General features: G+C 38.0%; 6 protein-coding genes across 6 annotated transcripts; 5 read left to right on the top strand and 1 right to left on the bottom strand.

Moving 5' to 3' along the window:
- Window positions 1-121: 121 nt before the first annotated feature.
- C9374_013641 (uncharacterized protein) lies at window positions 122-1357 on the top strand (the record flags this gene model as incomplete). The annotated part of the gene is made up of 1 exon (XM_044689540.1): window positions 122-1357. The coding sequence occupies one exon, from the start codon at window positions 122-124 to the stop codon at window positions 1355-1357; it is 1236 nt and encodes a 411-aa protein (XP_044541861.1).
- A 493-nt stretch (window positions 1358-1850) lies between these two features.
- C9374_013640 (uncharacterized protein) lies at window positions 1851-2255 on the top strand (the record flags this gene model as incomplete). The annotated part of the gene is made up of 1 exon (XM_044689539.1): window positions 1851-2255. One exon carries the CDS (start codon window positions 1851-1853, stop codon window positions 2253-2255), a length of 405 nt encoding a protein of 134 aa, XP_044541860.1.
- A 251-nt stretch (window positions 2256-2506) lies between these two features.
- On the bottom strand, window positions 2507-4180 carry C9374_013639 (uncharacterized protein; the record flags this gene model as incomplete). Its single annotated transcript, XM_044689538.1, has 2 exons — window positions 2507-2740; window positions 2828-4180. 2 exons carry the CDS (start codon window positions 4178-4180, stop codon window positions 2507-2509), a joined length of 1587 nt encoding a protein of 528 aa, XP_044541859.1.
- Window positions 4181-5517: 1337 nt separating this feature from the next.
- Window positions 5518-6147, top strand: C9374_013638 (uncharacterized protein; the record flags this gene model as incomplete). Its single annotated transcript, XM_044689537.1, has 1 exon — window positions 5518-6147. One exon carries the CDS (start codon window positions 5518-5520, stop codon window positions 6145-6147), a length of 630 nt encoding a protein of 209 aa, XP_044541858.1.
- A 684-nt stretch (window positions 6148-6831) lies between these two features.
- On the top strand, window positions 6832-12093 carry C9374_013637 (uncharacterized protein; the record flags this gene model as incomplete). The annotated part of the gene is made up of 11 exons (XM_044689535.1): window positions 6832-7279; window positions 7431-7700; window positions 7798-8248; window positions 8367-8502; window positions 8597-8735; window positions 8805-9016; window positions 9087-9358; window positions 9419-10179; window positions 10254-11568; window positions 11910-11931; window positions 12079-12093. The coding sequence occupies 11 exons, from the start codon at window positions 6832-6834 to the stop codon at window positions 12091-12093; spliced, it is 4041 nt and encodes a 1346-aa protein (XP_044541857.1).
- Window positions 12094-12327: 234 nt separating this feature from the next.
- C9374_013636 (uncharacterized protein) lies at window positions 12328-15726 on the top strand (the record flags this gene model as incomplete). The annotated part of the gene is made up of 1 exon (XM_044689534.1): window positions 12328-15726. The coding sequence occupies one exon, from the start codon at window positions 12328-12330 to the stop codon at window positions 15724-15726; it is 3399 nt and encodes a 1132-aa protein (XP_044541856.1).
- Window positions 15727-15919: the final 193 nt, after the last annotated feature.

Below are 15919 nucleotides of genomic sequence, written 5' to 3'. Positions count from 1 at the left end.
GTCGAGTTTGGGTTCTAAAATTCTTTTGGAAGGTTTAGCAAAAAAATTCGGGCGAAGCGCATTTTGGCTCTCTGCAAACAAATGCGACTGCAAACCATGTCGTTAGTATGCAAGAAAAAAAATGTCTGCCTCTTCATCACCCTCATTTCACGGCACACCTACTTCTCCCATAGGCATGATCACGTTGGCAGGTGACAAGAATGGCAATTATAACGGTGCGACAAATGTTGCCAGTACGTCAACAATTCCACACCCCGAAAGGGCTAGCTATAAGCTCAAGCATAGTAGCAGTAGTAGTAATGGTAGCAACAAGTCATTGAGAAAGCACTCTTCATTTCCACCTCTTACCAAGCAAGAATTTAACTTTCATCAACTCAATGCAGAGCATCATGTACAGAATGATATTTTACCGAAAAAGCATCGTATAACCTTGATTTTTGTGAGAATTCTAGGCATTTTGACGCTAGGCATTCTCGATGTGGCTCTCAAGAACTGGGAAATATCGCTTATTGTGGATAGTTTAAGAATTGGAAATCGAAAAATTGTATATAATTCGACAGATGGTCATCGAGTGAAAATAACATACATGTGGAATCTTCTACTCTCAATATTAACATGTGGAATTTGGTATTTCATGGGGGTCATGCATACACACTTCTATAGCGTGATTGACATGAGACTATCATGGGGAGAGGTTGATAGACCTCGAAAAATACTTCTCAAGCATTCAAAAGCTGACATCTTTCCAGTTCCTCTCAATGAGTTTGTCGTGTGGCAACCCCATCCACATGACTACAAGGGAGAACTTCGAATTTTCAACATTCACATGGGCTTTAAGAACGAACTCATTTATTTCCTGTTAAAACTCCTTTCCATACTCACGCTGGGTATCACAAGTCCTTTCGCTGATTACTTTTGGATGTACCACTCTCTAGGAAAAATGTATCTAGGAAAAGGTAGATTTATGGTACTTCCTCCAACATTGGCACAACCATTACTCAAACAGAATACTAGTAGAAACAGCTGCAACAACACGTCTGTGCAAGATGAGTCATCACAAGAACCAACACCCATTTACAAATGTGACTACCCAGTTCTAGGTCAAGATGTCATTCGATCGAATAGTAATAGCGATCCAAGTGGAGCAACAAAAACTAGCAATGACTCGTATTTACCTCTCTATGAAATGAAATTGGGCTTTTCAGGTTCACTCGCCAAGCTCTTCTACAAGCACTGTGTGGTGAATTGCTTCACGTTGGCGACATGTGGAATTTCCTTCTTTTTCTGCTTGAATTCACATCTCTTGAATGGTTATTATAACAAAAAGTGTGCAGTGCAGTTGGTGAGTTTGAGCTGATCGAATGGTAACATATGACAAAGTTCGAGCATTGTTAGAAAATTGAAACATGAAGAACGGACAAGGTACGTCGAACATATGATGTGTGACGAAAAAGAATATTGTGCGTCATGCTTGCTCGAGCTCTTTAAATAAAAGGTTACTAGAAATGAGAAACAAATTGTATGATTATTCAACAACAGTGTTGTTCATGGGCAACAATTATGAATTCATTAAGACATACGATTATCTTCATTTTGTTGGATAGAAAAAGCTGCCCAGAACAGACATTTGAATATCTATGAACAAGGTCTAGTACCATGAGGTATGAAACATTTGAGAATGGCATGAGCAAGCAGCACTGCAAGGAAACAAGAATGCAAGACAAAGACTTGCTCAATTGCTTCAACAGCAATTTTCGAATTAGTGTGAATATGAAAGCTTGAGGATAAAGTTTCCGCTCAGTTTCATAATTCAAGTCGTCGCTCTTTGCACACCACGTCACACAAAAAAAATGGACGCATCGCTGATTCACAACGACAAATATTTTTCATATTGGCTAACGTTTGTGGCTCTCTTCCGAGGCTTTTCTATTGTAACGGGATACATCCGACCACAAATTATTACCAAGAATGTGTATTCTAAAAAGAAGGAACCACTGGATCCGTTATTTGGAAGAATGTTTGCAAATTGGACCGGAGGAAGTATTTGTGCTTGTTTAATCTTGGCTTTATATCCACAATCACTTCCAATGCATTACATGAATTTATGTGCATTTGCTATTGCTTTAGGACATGCCTTGTTGGAATTTGGATATTTCAAAACCATGTCCTTCGTGAATGCTAGTCCAATGTTCTTCTTTGCAGGTTCATCTTTGGCTTGGGTGATGAGTAGAATTATGTCTGGAAAGTTGATGTAAACGTGATGAATCATTCAGCGCAAGAATTAAAATTTAACACATCATTACTTGCATTATTTGGAAGTAAAATGATATTTATTATTAATTAGATTTTATTTAAAAATGTATCGTGCATCCAAGATTGCCTCATATGTTTAGAGAGAATTTAGGAAATTAATCCAAGCAAGCGGCCATTTTGATCGTGCAGATATTAAGACCCTTAATTTTCGTTATGATGAGTGTTAAATTCTCTTCTGACAAATGTCAAATTCTTACAATTTCTGTGGCGAGGCCAGTAAGTTTTTCTTTACAGCAACTCTCTTCCGCCACCACAAGAATGCATAGGCAGGAACACTACCGAAAGCCACACTTGCCACATACGCGACAGCGATGGCTACAAACATGTTCATGTATAGCAATGCTACACATGCAGAAATGGCAAACACTGGAATACTTGTGGAGCCTAACATCATGGCAGAGGCAGCACGAACACTTGCTTGCTCTCCCTATGGAATTGTTTTTCAACCATTTCATTTGTCGTTTCATTTTGGGTAAAATATAAATTATGAACCATGATGTATGTTCTTGCTTACCTGAGTGAGCCATAGTGTCACCATGGCAGTCAGAAAAATAGCAGGGAATGCTGTAAGTAGCCCAGAAATAATGGTTAATTTCAATCCACTCAAGATAACAGAAATTGCAATAATGATAAATGCAAAAATTCCTCTTGATAAAATCATCCACCATGCTGCTTTTTTGGGTGGTATGGGGTTTTTTGGAATGGTGATGGTCCAATTGAATGGAATGCTAATGATCAACAAGAGAACATAAAAAGAGCAACCCAATCCAATCAATACTTCATCAGACAATGTCACCGTTCGAGTAATGATAACAAAAACACTTGCAAGAACGAACCAAACCAACAGTGACAGAAATATCACAAGACACATTTTCAAAATAACATATCTCCTACTGTGGGGTTGTATCTGTACTTCTGCTTGTACTACTGTTTCTGAAGCTTCTGCCACACCATTGGCTACATCATGGTGTGAATTATCTTGGCTCATTCCTGAACTATGAATCACTTCTGAGGGTTGCAATAAATTTTCTTTCGTTGACTCGCGTGATAAATCTTCTTCGACTTCTTTCATCTCCGAGGGCGAGGGTACTGGTAATTCATCATTGTCGACTACCGTTGATTCGAAACTAGTTTCATCTTGAACAGACAATTCATGAGTTGTTTCAAGTGACTCTTTTGTGGGAGTTTCTTTCATTTTCTCAATTGATTCTATTGATTCTGTTGTTATTTTCTTATCTTTCCAAAGTAGTGATTTAAGCTTTTCAAACATGTCAGGAAATACCTTCCACACAAGTAAGAACAAGCCGTTGCAAAAAAGAGCCCAAGGTATGACAAAAAATTGCTGAACCAATACATGCTTTTTCTCTTCCCACTCCAAATTTCGCTTATTTGCCTCAATAACAAACCCAATAGCAGCAGGTACAATGGTGGTTGGCAATGTTCCAATCACTCCACCGATTTGAGGTCCAAATTTTTCGATAATCACCGTCACAAGAATTGCAATAACTCCCGCAAATAATCCGCTCATGAATGAATTGAAATAGAGAGATTGAACAATGGGCCAGACCCATTCATCTAAAAAGGAATCTCTTGTTCCATTCACAATAGGAGATGAATTGTTATTTTCCAAAGTTGAAAAGGGAATGAAATCATTCCATGCTGTCTCGTAACGATCAGCCACAGATATCTGACAATTGGAATTTAGGGTTGACGATGGAGAGTTCGTTTGCAATCCATCAGCATGATGTTTTGTTGCCAATGATGACGCCACAAATTCAATTTTTCCAAAAATTGCAATGATCATCAACGAAGCCAAAATTGCAATAGTTGAAATTCTGTTCGTGCAACGAAACGACGCCGGTATCATCTTTGCACTGTGAGAGGTTGTTGTTCAATTTGTTTAACAATACTTGGTGTTGAAATGGAGTTGCTGCAACGGAAAAGAATCATGCTCCGGTGTGCGTGATGAAGGTGCTCACAAATTTTTCCAACTTTCTAAATTTCCTTCTAAATGATTGAGAGTCCAATGATTATTAATAAATTTGAATTTGTACTTCAGGTAAATACCACAACACCTCTCTCGGAAAATGATGGAATTCAACCGTTTTCATCACGGACACGTGTAACCTTCTCCGAGAGGATCAAGTTTTTTAGAATTGAACTCTCAATTCTCATTCAGACGGAATCTGTCTTCTGTTTTGCCAAGCCTTACTGAACATTATTATTTTTTTTACATTGTGATGATGCAAACTTTGTAATCTTACATCAACGTCATTGCATTTGCTTAGAATACGGATGCATCCTTCTCTTCGCGCTTTTTCATTTAAAAATGCAACGAGAAGAGAGGACATACCTTTTAGCACCTTACACCTTACACTTTAGTGCCGTTTGCAATGGCACGTAGTCCCAAAAAGGAGATACAAATAGCACTTAACACTGGAGTGCCAAATGCAAACAGCACCTGACACTTGAGTGCCGAGTGTCATCAGCACCTGTATATTTTTTAATTTATTTAAATATTATTTTGAAATTACAAACCTCCGTCTTCACGGTTGTGAGCAACGGGCCTCAAAATTCTCTTCACTACACAATCATCATCGAGTATCACGAACGCAATTTTTGGACAATTCGTCTGACAACGACAATACCAAATGATCATCTACGAAATTTAGTTTATGGAGGGAAGAATAGACTCACGCTCATTTTCTAAGGTGAAGCGTTGTGAGGCAGTGGTTCAAATAATCGAGTTGTTATATTTTGGCACCTTACACCTTACACTTAGTGTCAGTGCTGTTTTCATTTGACACTTGAGTGCCAAATGAATGAAGTGTGATTTGTATTTGACACTTGAGTGTAAGGTGCTATTTGTATTTGACACTTGAGTGTAAGGTGCGAAATGGATGTTGATTGAAATGGAGGTACTAGTTTGTGAACCTAACCATTCTACTTCGTGTTCATATAAAAAGGTCAATAACGAATCTATCAAACAAAAAAAAAGGCATGATTTAATCTCATGCATCTACTTTCCTTACGTATGTTAGCTTGGACCTTCGTATGAAAGGAGTTAGGAGGCACAAAAGATCACGAGAAGACACGTTACTCTCAGAAACAAATGAAAATGAAACGAACCTAATGTTAATTGATTTTTTAACCCATGGTCAACTACTAGCAAATAATTCCTTGTTTATTAAACTCAAGAACAAGATGGAAGCAGGAACTCGATGGTTATCACGAGGTTTTTCTACAAATTTTGATTGGGTTCATTCAATCGGGACAACAGTAGAATCATCACAGAACGATTTTCAAAACAATTTCGAAACGCATGCGTATCTAGAATTTCCGTATGATGTCAAAATCAGTTACAATCACCAATGTATTTTAATCACTGACTTTCTCACTCATCAATTGCTCGTATGTGATTTAATGAATTACTCTCCTAAAGCATACATCGACGCTCCGAGCGATTTTCCTACTCGAATGTATATTGAAAAAAATTATGAAAAACAAAGAGATGCCTTATATTTGATGTGTAGAAATGGATCAATAGTTATGTTAATGAAATATGATTTAGAGCTCTTTTTGAAAGCAAAATCATTGAGGGATGATGAGGAAAGGAATTCAATTCATTCAAGCGGATTTATTTGGAAAACCACTAATTGCAGTATGCAAGCATTTGTTGTGAATACTGCACTTAAGAGAGTAATGGGCTGTGATTTTGGAGAGAGCTGTCTGAAAATTTTGAATTCAGAAAATGGTGAATTTCTTCACAAAATTCAATTTACAAATGTTCCTTTTGCAATCGATCTTGCAAAAGACGATATTGTAATTATTTAATTCTTTTCTGATGGTACAATTAGAGTATTCAAACATTATATTTTGGAGCAACATGTTTCATTGGAATTTATCAGACAATTTGGATCGAATGGAAAAGAAGTTGGAGAAGTTCTTTGTCCTACTTCTTTGGTATTTGACAAAACATCAAACCACGTAATTGTAGGAGATTCAAAGTTACATCGAATTCAAATATTTACGTTGGATGGTCACGTTGTAAAATCATTCGGTTCCAAGGGATCAGGTCGAGACCAATTTCACGACATCAAAAGTTTGTGTCTCAATGAAATATCTGGAGAGCTTCTTGTATGCAATTCATCTGGTTGTCAAGTACAAATTTACAAATAGGAAATTAGCGAATACATTCAAGCCAGCTGTCACAATTAATTTAACAACAAATAGTTGTAACACCACTCAGAGATTTCCAACTTTATCCTTGGTACAACAAGTTTGGCTGTGTGTGCTTCAGTAAGCCTTCCAAATTCCAAGGAAACGAGCAATCCATTTAATGATTTCTTCAATGTGTGTTACTACCTGCACTAGCGCTTTCTTGTTGGTTCGAAAAGTCCAAGCTCCTAATTTCTTTGGAAAAACCTAGCACCAATCACCAATCAACTAGTTCTCGTTTAAGAGGCTTCAAGTCAGGCACAGCTGTGAGATTCATCAAAAAAAAAACCAATCCAAAACATGAAAGTAGAGGTTATTCCCAACCTTTACATGTCATCGTTACTACTATCCATTGGCATGTGTGTCTTCATGCATGTCCTGTGGATGGCCAGCATGACCCATGCACAATCCTCGTGTCCTCACCTGGATTCAGGGCTTATCAAATTCTCAACTCTCCCCAATTACAATGTGCTGAATGCAGATTTGACTATTACTCAACGAACACTTGTGGACAAGTCTCCTGGTGTGAAATTGAGATCCATTCAGGTCTTGAGCGGTGCTTCCCTTGTATTCAATGATGTGGCTGATATCGCTCTTGATGTTGAATGGATTCGAGTGGCGTCTGGTGCTTCCTTCATTATGGGTTCTCCTTCATGTCCAATCCAACACAAAATTGTGGTCACGTTTTATGGTAACCGAACAGCAGACGACGTGATTGGAGTGGATCCATATGATAACACACCTGGTGGTAAGTTGTACTTGTTGTTTCATGCTTTTTAACAAATGTTATGAATGGTCACATCATTGCATGACCACATTCCTAAATTGGTCACACACGACATTAATACTGGCGGATGTCCAAACTTCATGTATTGTGGATACGATCACCAATGAAACAGGTTCTAAGGGAATTGTCTTTCAAAGTGGATCTATGGTTCAAATCCATGGACAAGTTCCAACACCTACATGGACATTCCTGGCAAAGACTGTCAAGGACGGAGAGAATGTGATCAAGTTAACCGAAAAGACCTCATGGAAAGTAGGAGACTCTCTCGTGATCGCCAATACAGATTATGGAGAGTTGGTAGAGACTAGAAAGGTGCCATACTCTGAAGGTTTAGGATGGATGAATGGTGTTCCTTTTCCTGCTCAAACTGAAGAGAGAACAGGTAAGTTTTTAAAGTCAACACATGTTTGATTCACCACTGGTTTAAACATCACTGACATTTGTTACGCGATGATCATTGTTGATCTGAACATGTACAGTGGTGAGCGTTCTGGATGGTGGTTCAACGCTCGTGTTAAACAAACCTCTGAATTACACTCATTGGGGTAATGCTCACATGAAAGCTGAAGTTGGAGTTTTGAATCGAAACATTGTGTTTCAGGGAGATGCCAACTCGGTGAAAGATTCATTTGGTGGTCACATGATGATTCGTGTCGTTGAAAAAGCAACCTTAGAAGGTATTGAAATGACACGAATGGGTCAAAGAGGTTTCATGGGAAGATATGCCATCCATTGGCACATCCTTGGCGATAAAGCTCCAGAAAATGATTCGTATTATATCAAGTCGTCCGTAGTTCATCATGGTTTCCAGAGATGTGTGGTCATTCATGACTCGAATAATATTTTGATTCAAGGAAATGTATGCTACAAGAATGTGGGACATCAATTCTTTTTAGAAGATGGTGGTGAAATGGGAAACAAATTCATCAAGTACGTATAATTGCTCATGTAATGATTTTTCTGACCTATTCCATGCATCATAATTGGTACCATTTTCTTTTTTCCATGAAATCATTCAATCATTGTTGAAAAAACGATCATAATATAGAAATTTGGGTATTGATCCGATTGCTGTTGGTAATAACGATCCAACTCAGATCCTCCCCTCTGACGCAGATGTGAGCGTGTTTTGGATTACTAATCCAAATAATACATGGATTGGAAATAGTGCCGTTGGTTCAAAGGTACGTTTTAGTTGTTATTTAGAAGATGATGTCATATTGAGATGAATAATAATTGATTAATTCTCTCATGTTATTCATCATCTCGGCAAAATAGTTCAATTATTGGTTTTCAATGCCATTAAAACCAACGGGATTGAGTTCCTCGAAATATGCCAATAATCCACTCATGACTCCAAGAACCATTCCTTTGAAAGTATTCGAAGATAACATTGCTCACAGCGGAAATCAAAATGGTAAGTCTTTTCATCAGCCAATTTTATCATTTTGTATTCATGTTGAATGCATATGATTGGTCCTAAAAGGTATTCATATCGATGATATGGTCATGCCAAATGGTAAGACTGAAGCAGCCTTGTATCGACCTGCAGATCCCTTTGGAAAGCCGGTCGTGGCTTATTTCAAACGTGTAATTTCGTATAAGAATCGAAGATATGGAATTTGGTCCGAAGGAGGTCCAGTGTTGTTTTCAAACATTATCGCTAGTGATAATAGAATTCAAATGGGATGTCCACCAGTAGGTATTTGTGTATATTACATCATTATTGGTTTTTATTCCATGTTACTTTTTTTGTTAAAATCTTTAGGGACCTGTTGGAATTTTCGATTCAACCTTAATTGGCGATTCAGAAAATGTTGGAGATTTGAAATCCATGCGTCCAGGACTTGATACAGATGGTAGAACACGATCCATTCCATATGCCATGGCAGATCAAATCACCAAAGGATTTGAGACCTATGATAATGGTGGTCCACAAGTTCTCGACTCGATTACTTTTATCAATTTTACTTCGACTCCAAGCATGCCAGCTGGTGCTTTGGGTGCTTTATCGAATGCTCCTTTCAAACATGAATCAAGGTACGTGAATTTTCTTTAACATGCAGAATTATATGAGTCTTTCATGCCACCTACGAACAGAAACCGTTATCAAAATTTAAAGTTCATCAATGCCAATGAATTTTTCTTACTGAATGGAGATTACGATGGTAATAAGGGTTCGGTCATTCTCGTGACTGATAATTCTATCAAATCTGTGGATCCTGTGAAATTCAAATCAGGTGGTTGGCTCATTAGTAATGATTCGGTTGTTGCTTTTAAAGAGTGTATTTTCAAACAGGAATGGCAAGGAGGAATGTGTCCTCTCTTTGCTGAAGGATACTCTCAAATTGTGACTGTGAATCCAAATATTACCGGAAGTGATACCACCGGTTCCAATGGTGTGCCTTATCCTGACGTTGCAGATCCATTGAAGAGAGTTCCTAGAATTCGATATATTGACATGGTGAGAAACAGAGAGACTGTTGGCAATGGTGCTTCGATCAGTCGCTCGAATGGAGTCATTGAGTTCATTATGGATGTAAATTTAATTAATAGAGGATTTTATACAGTGAGATGGGTCCATAATACACCAACTCCAAGAGCGCTCAAGTTTATTCATCAAGGAACAGCCCTCAATGACTGGCTGGTCATGTCCGTGCAATACGCAAAAGGAACAACTTTCACCATAACAAAATCAAGATTTGGTAACCCCACCACAATGCAAAAAGGAAATTCCATGGAAGAGATCATGAATGACCCAATGAAGTATTTCTTTGATGAAAAGTCAGAGCATTTATTCATCAAAATGCAAAATAGACCTGATTATGGAAAATATTATAGAGAAAATTGGAATTTCACAGGTATGTTTTGTGTTCATGATCCTTATAACTTTAGATCTAAATTGCAAAATTCGATCCAACCTCTATGAAAACAGATCCAATTTCTGATTTTTCACAAGTGACGATTGATGCCTCATGTCCCAATGATAAGTGTTCTCCATCCTCATTCGAGCTTCCACCAAATGCAAACCTCTTCCATAAGATGTACAACAAGGAAGAGCGTTATGCTGGAATTCTTCAAAGCTGTCAGCAATCATTAGTCTCTCCTGTGAAATTCGTACCAAAACAAGGAAGTGGTGTAGTCTTTGCCTTCACATCACCAGATCGATTACAAATGGATTTTGTCGTGCATCACGACTTGGTAGGAACTGCCACAGAAATTGAGGTTGGATTTGGAAATGAAGGTCAAGAAAAGCGCTTCCTTAAAGTCCCATACTACATCTCGCCTCATTCAGTGGCAAGATTCATTGTGGATTTGAGTTACAATGATTATGTAAGCTTGTTGAGAGGAGAAATGTTTGTTAAAGTGTCTTCTCTTGCAAATCCAAATGGCCATTTGAGAGCTCAGGTGTTGTGTAATAATGGAAAGACAAACGGATGTTCTCTTCCATCACCCATCGCTAAAGTAGATATGTGTGCTGCTGTATCGAGCCCAACCATTGATGTCTATACAGATTTTGAGAAAACTAAATCCCTTTGGACCTATTCTGTCTTTAGCCATGCTCTAGATTCGAGAACTGCGTATTTGAATTCTTCTCATGTCCATGCAGATGGTTGTGGAACTTCATCCTTACGAGTTGGATTCCAAAACGGTGCTGTTGCTATGAATCGTGTGGATAAGAATGCAGCACGAGTGGATTTAACACAGTACAAGTATTTGGAATTTTATGTTAAATCATTGACAGGGGCTGTCAAATTAGTGCTTTATCCATCAGAGACAGTGAACAATGCCGTTGTCGATTTACCCTCGTATCCAATTCAGCCAAGGCACATTGACAATTATGTGATTGATGACACTCGTTTTTCAAGAGTTCGAATTCCGCTTGCAGAACTTGCCACTACTTCCAAACTCGAAGCCAATATCACAAGATTGTTGTTCAAATTGGCATCGACTCATACCTCAAACTTTTACGAAATGATTTTCGAGAATATTCGTTTCATTAAGGAAGCTGGCTCCCCAGAACCTACCCACATTCCAATCACCTCAAATGAAATTGCATACTTGACTGATTCGACATTTTGTGGAAACAAAGTGTCTCAAGATCCAGACTATGATCCATTTGGAATGAGAACTGCTGTGTTACCTCCAGAATTGAGTTCTTCTTCACCTCTGCCACCTGTTGAACCTTCACGTAGTATGGCTCATAATAGAACTGTCTCGAGTGGAAATGCAAAACTTTCTCATGGATGGTCTGTGGTTGTTGTGTCCACCCTGCTATTGGTTTTGCTAAATTGGATCATGTAGACTGTGATTTTACATTTCCAACATGTGCTAATAAACAATAGAATGGTCAAATCACTCAACCACACATCTTTTTCATCTCTCCTTTTAAAAATAGTGAAAAAATGGTCCTCTCATTTCACATCCATATTTATATTTTGGATTATGAAGTGATATTGTGAATTATTGAATTTGTTCGATTTTGGTTTGTTTGCCAAATTCCATTTCGACACCAAAAAAAACTGAAAAAACAACAAGCAGCGGTTTGCGAAAGCTGTGTAAAAAATTTACCGTTACAAACAACCAACAGTCGGCAACGAACTTGCCCAACGGTAAGTATGTCCATTAAGCATCCGCGTCCTCATGATCATATCATCTCATTGTTTTAAAACAATGGTGGTGATGATACTTTTATCGTTTTGTTGTGTTGCAATGATGATGTACTTCACTCCGAATGGATGATGATTGACTATGAACAGCTAGCTCTCATTTAAAATATACAATTGAAGAGCCACCATCATCGGAGAGATATTTTCGATTTCATCGTCGTTGCTATTAATTTTGAGTGAAGGAGGTTGTCGAGCCTTTCGAAACCACTAATTATTTCTATATTTATTCATTGCACCTACACATTGAGACAAAAATAATTTATTGTGTTCAAATTCGATTCCATACAACACATCATCATCATCCAACAAACAAAAACCACCACAACTCGTGCCATCATCATGGACTTTCTACTTCACTTGAACGCTTACCACGCACTCAAGAATCAATCTCAAACTTCCGAAACGGAAAGTGTTTTAACTAAACGACAACTTCAGCGAACTGAAAAACAAGCTAGAAATGATCATCTAGAACTTGTCAAACAAAAACAGTCGCTTCAAAGTTATCAAGAAGAATTGCAAACTAGGTACAGAGTCTTGCAACAAAAATTGCAAACACAACAACGTGAGCATGAGCAAATGAAAATCGATTTAAACAGCAAAATTGAGAACCTCATTAAGGATGGCAAAACTATGGAACAAAATTTTGCATTGCTCACCAAGCAAAAAGATGGAGATATTGAAAATTTAAGATCTAGAATGGATATTGAGGCCAAGCAACATTCTATCTTGAAGAAAGATTTAGAGCAAACCATCGAAGAACTAAAAAGGCAAATATCTGAGAAGGAGAAGAAAATAGAGTCTCTCAGTTCTGAGATTCTTTCCCTACAAGAAAAGCTTCAAGAAACAATTACAACAAGCAAGCATGAAATTGAGACATTGGAGCACCAAACTGCCACACTTCATTCTGAGCTTGGAGAATTGAAATTATCGTTCGTGACTGAAAAAGAAAATTTGATGAAACAAATTTCAGATACCGAATCTCAATTAATTATGGCACAGCAAGAACATTCATCTCTTCAATCAACCTATAACTCTACTCTCCAAGATTTACACAATATCACGCAACAGTTAGAGGGAAAGAGTGAAGAAATCAGCGCCATTAACTCCCAACTGTCGACATCACAGTCGGAAGTATCTAGATTGCAAAATGAAGCTTTAACGACAAAGAACAAATTAGAAGCAACAGAAAAAACAGTGGCTTCACTCACAAAACAGTTGCGAGAAAATCAAGATCAGCTCAACGAAATTCAAAAATCACTTTCCAATAAGGAATCCGAGTTACAACGTTCAGAAAACTCTCTGTCAGAACTCAGAGAGACACTCCTTCAAAAAGAGAGCCAAATACAAAAGGAAGAAAGCGAATTTCGTGCTCTGGAAAATTCTCTCAGACAAGAGGCATCATCTCTTAACACACTAGTTTCTAACTTAAAGTCACAACTCGAAAGTCTCGAGAAAGCCAAGCAAAATCTGCAAGAGGAAAAAGAACAGGAAATTACTCTGCTTCAATCTAATATTTCTCAAAAACAAAAGAACATTGAAGAATTGGAAAGAGAGAAAGAACAAATCTTACACGATATGAAACAAACAACAGAGACATTGAACAGTCGTATTTCTGCACAGGAGCATGATCTCAAATTGCAAAAGGAGCAGAGCAACTTTTTGAAAGAAAATCTCGAACATACAATATCTGAATTACAAAATACCATAATGAAACGAGAAGAAGAGATTCAAAAGGCCAGCGAGGATCATCACGAAAAAGTGGAAGAACTTCAACTCTCTATTAACACCTTAACTCAAACTTTGTCACAGAAAGAGACAGAAATATCACGTCAACGTGTTTCATTTGAATCTCAAACTGATACACTGAATAACCAAATTGAAGAGTTAAAGAAGAATCTTGCCAAGAAGGAACTCGAGCTCTCTCGAAAAGAGCAAGAAAAAACACAAGAAATTGCAGAGCTCAATAACACTCTTGATCACATGAGAAACATTCTGAGCAAAAAGGAGGAAGGGCTTCATGAAAAAGAAGAGGAAGCTACCTCATATATCGAAGGGTTAAATAAGATTATTAATGACCTACGAAATACCATCACTAACAAGGACACAGAATACAAGAGACTTGAAGAGGAACACAAAAAGGAAGTGGATACACTCAATGATATCATCTCACAGCTCAGATCAGAAATATTGACTCTCAAAGAGAAAGATCTTCAACGAGAAGAGACCATTAATCAGTTGACAATGGAAATTTCCAAGCTCAACACTGAGAAAGAGAGCATGGCTACCAAGGAAGAAAACAAAAACAAAAAGGAGGAGAACTCATTGAAAGAAAAGCTCGACGAAGCCTCAAGAAATGTCACCAGATTGCAATCCTTGTTAGATAAGGAGCGTGAAGATAAGGTGAAGCTAAGCAATGAGAAGACTAAGCTTGAAAATGATGTCAAGAAGGCTATGTCACTACTCACGAGTAGCAACAATAATCATGCTCATGAAACAACTCTTAATTCTACAATCAACAACAAGATTCAAGCGTATGATGAAAAAATCAAGGAACTATCAAATACTCTTACAAAGGTTCAAAAATTGTACCAAGAAAAGGTCACGAGACTCGTCAAAGAGAAGTACACGATGCAAACCGAGCTCAACAAACAAACAGTCACAACAACCAATGGAACTGCAACAAAACCAAACGTTGTCACTCCTGAAGTACCTGCCGTACATATTTTCAATCCAATTGGAACTCCAATTTCCAAAACCAATGCATCAAGCCACGACGCTCCAGAAACACCTCCAAAGCAAATCTCCACTCCTGTCACTCCCAATGTAAACACTCCATCTACACCAAACTCTACCACAACATCCACACCTCCTGTTGCTCTCTCTCCAGCCATCCAATTCCTTCTCAGAATGAAGCAAGAAGGTTTCAAACTTGAGGAAAAGCCATACTATTCCGAACTCATGGAAACAATGAAAGGCAAGTCAGTAATGGCCCTATTCAGAAGAGCACAACAAGCTATGCCTGGTGATTTAGATCCAAAAGATTTGTATTACTACACTGAGAAGGCCATCGGTAAATGGATCTCAACAATTTGTAAAGAAGAATACGACACTACTTGGACATTATACGATAATTTGAAAGATGGTGGACTATTTTGTAAAATAGTGAATAATTACATCTTCCCAGAGTACTCTAGCCCATCCAACAACAACACTCCAGTGTGCCTTTTCAAGTTACCAGTGAACAAGCAAATTGAACAGGAAAACGTTGCACAATATATGAAGTTTTGTACAGTGTTGAACGTCAAGCCATTGTTCACTTATGAACAACTTGCAAAGACCTCAACAAGTTCCGCTGAGAAACAAGTGATTTTACAAAATTTGTGCATGTTATTCGAATTGAGTATGGTGTGTCAACAAAACAAGAAGAGAAAATTCGAATTTATTGAAATTTTGAAAAAGAACCTTTCCTCACGAACGAGCTTGGACCGAGTTTCGAGTACGACCACATCTTCGACCACTTCATCAACTGCATCTAATGGCACTCATGACCACCCAGAATCTGCCGAACACAACAAGAAAACGAGTCGATTCAGTCTAAGCCCTGGCGGTTTGACTGGAATTAAAGACACAATCAAAGATTCATTCTTCAAGAACCTTACTCACCTTAAGGCAGGAAAAGAGACCACCAAACCATTGATTGAGGGAGAAGAAAAACCTGCAGATGAATACTTTGACTAGGAGATTTGCATGTAAATAAAGCGAGTATATTGATCGATGTTGGGATCATCACTGTGATTCTTTTTCGGAGGATTTTAGTGTTGCATTGAAAAAATTGAACGAACATCCGATCATTTTCAACCTCCGCTTTGTTACTTCAATCAAAATTCGTGAGTTTGCCAAGTGTGAGAGCTCCTAGTAGTAGTAGTAGATT

Source organism: Naegleria lovaniensis, assembly GCF_003324165.1.
Source record: "Naegleria lovaniensis strain ATCC 30569 chromosome Unknown tig073, whole genome shotgun sequence".
Classification (NCBI taxonomy): Eukaryota; Heterolobosea; class Eutetramitea; order Acrasida; family Naegleriidae; genus Naegleria; species Naegleria lovaniensis.
The sequence above is the reverse complement of the archived record's forward strand: the minus strand, read 5'-3'. Positions and strand labels throughout refer to the sequence as shown.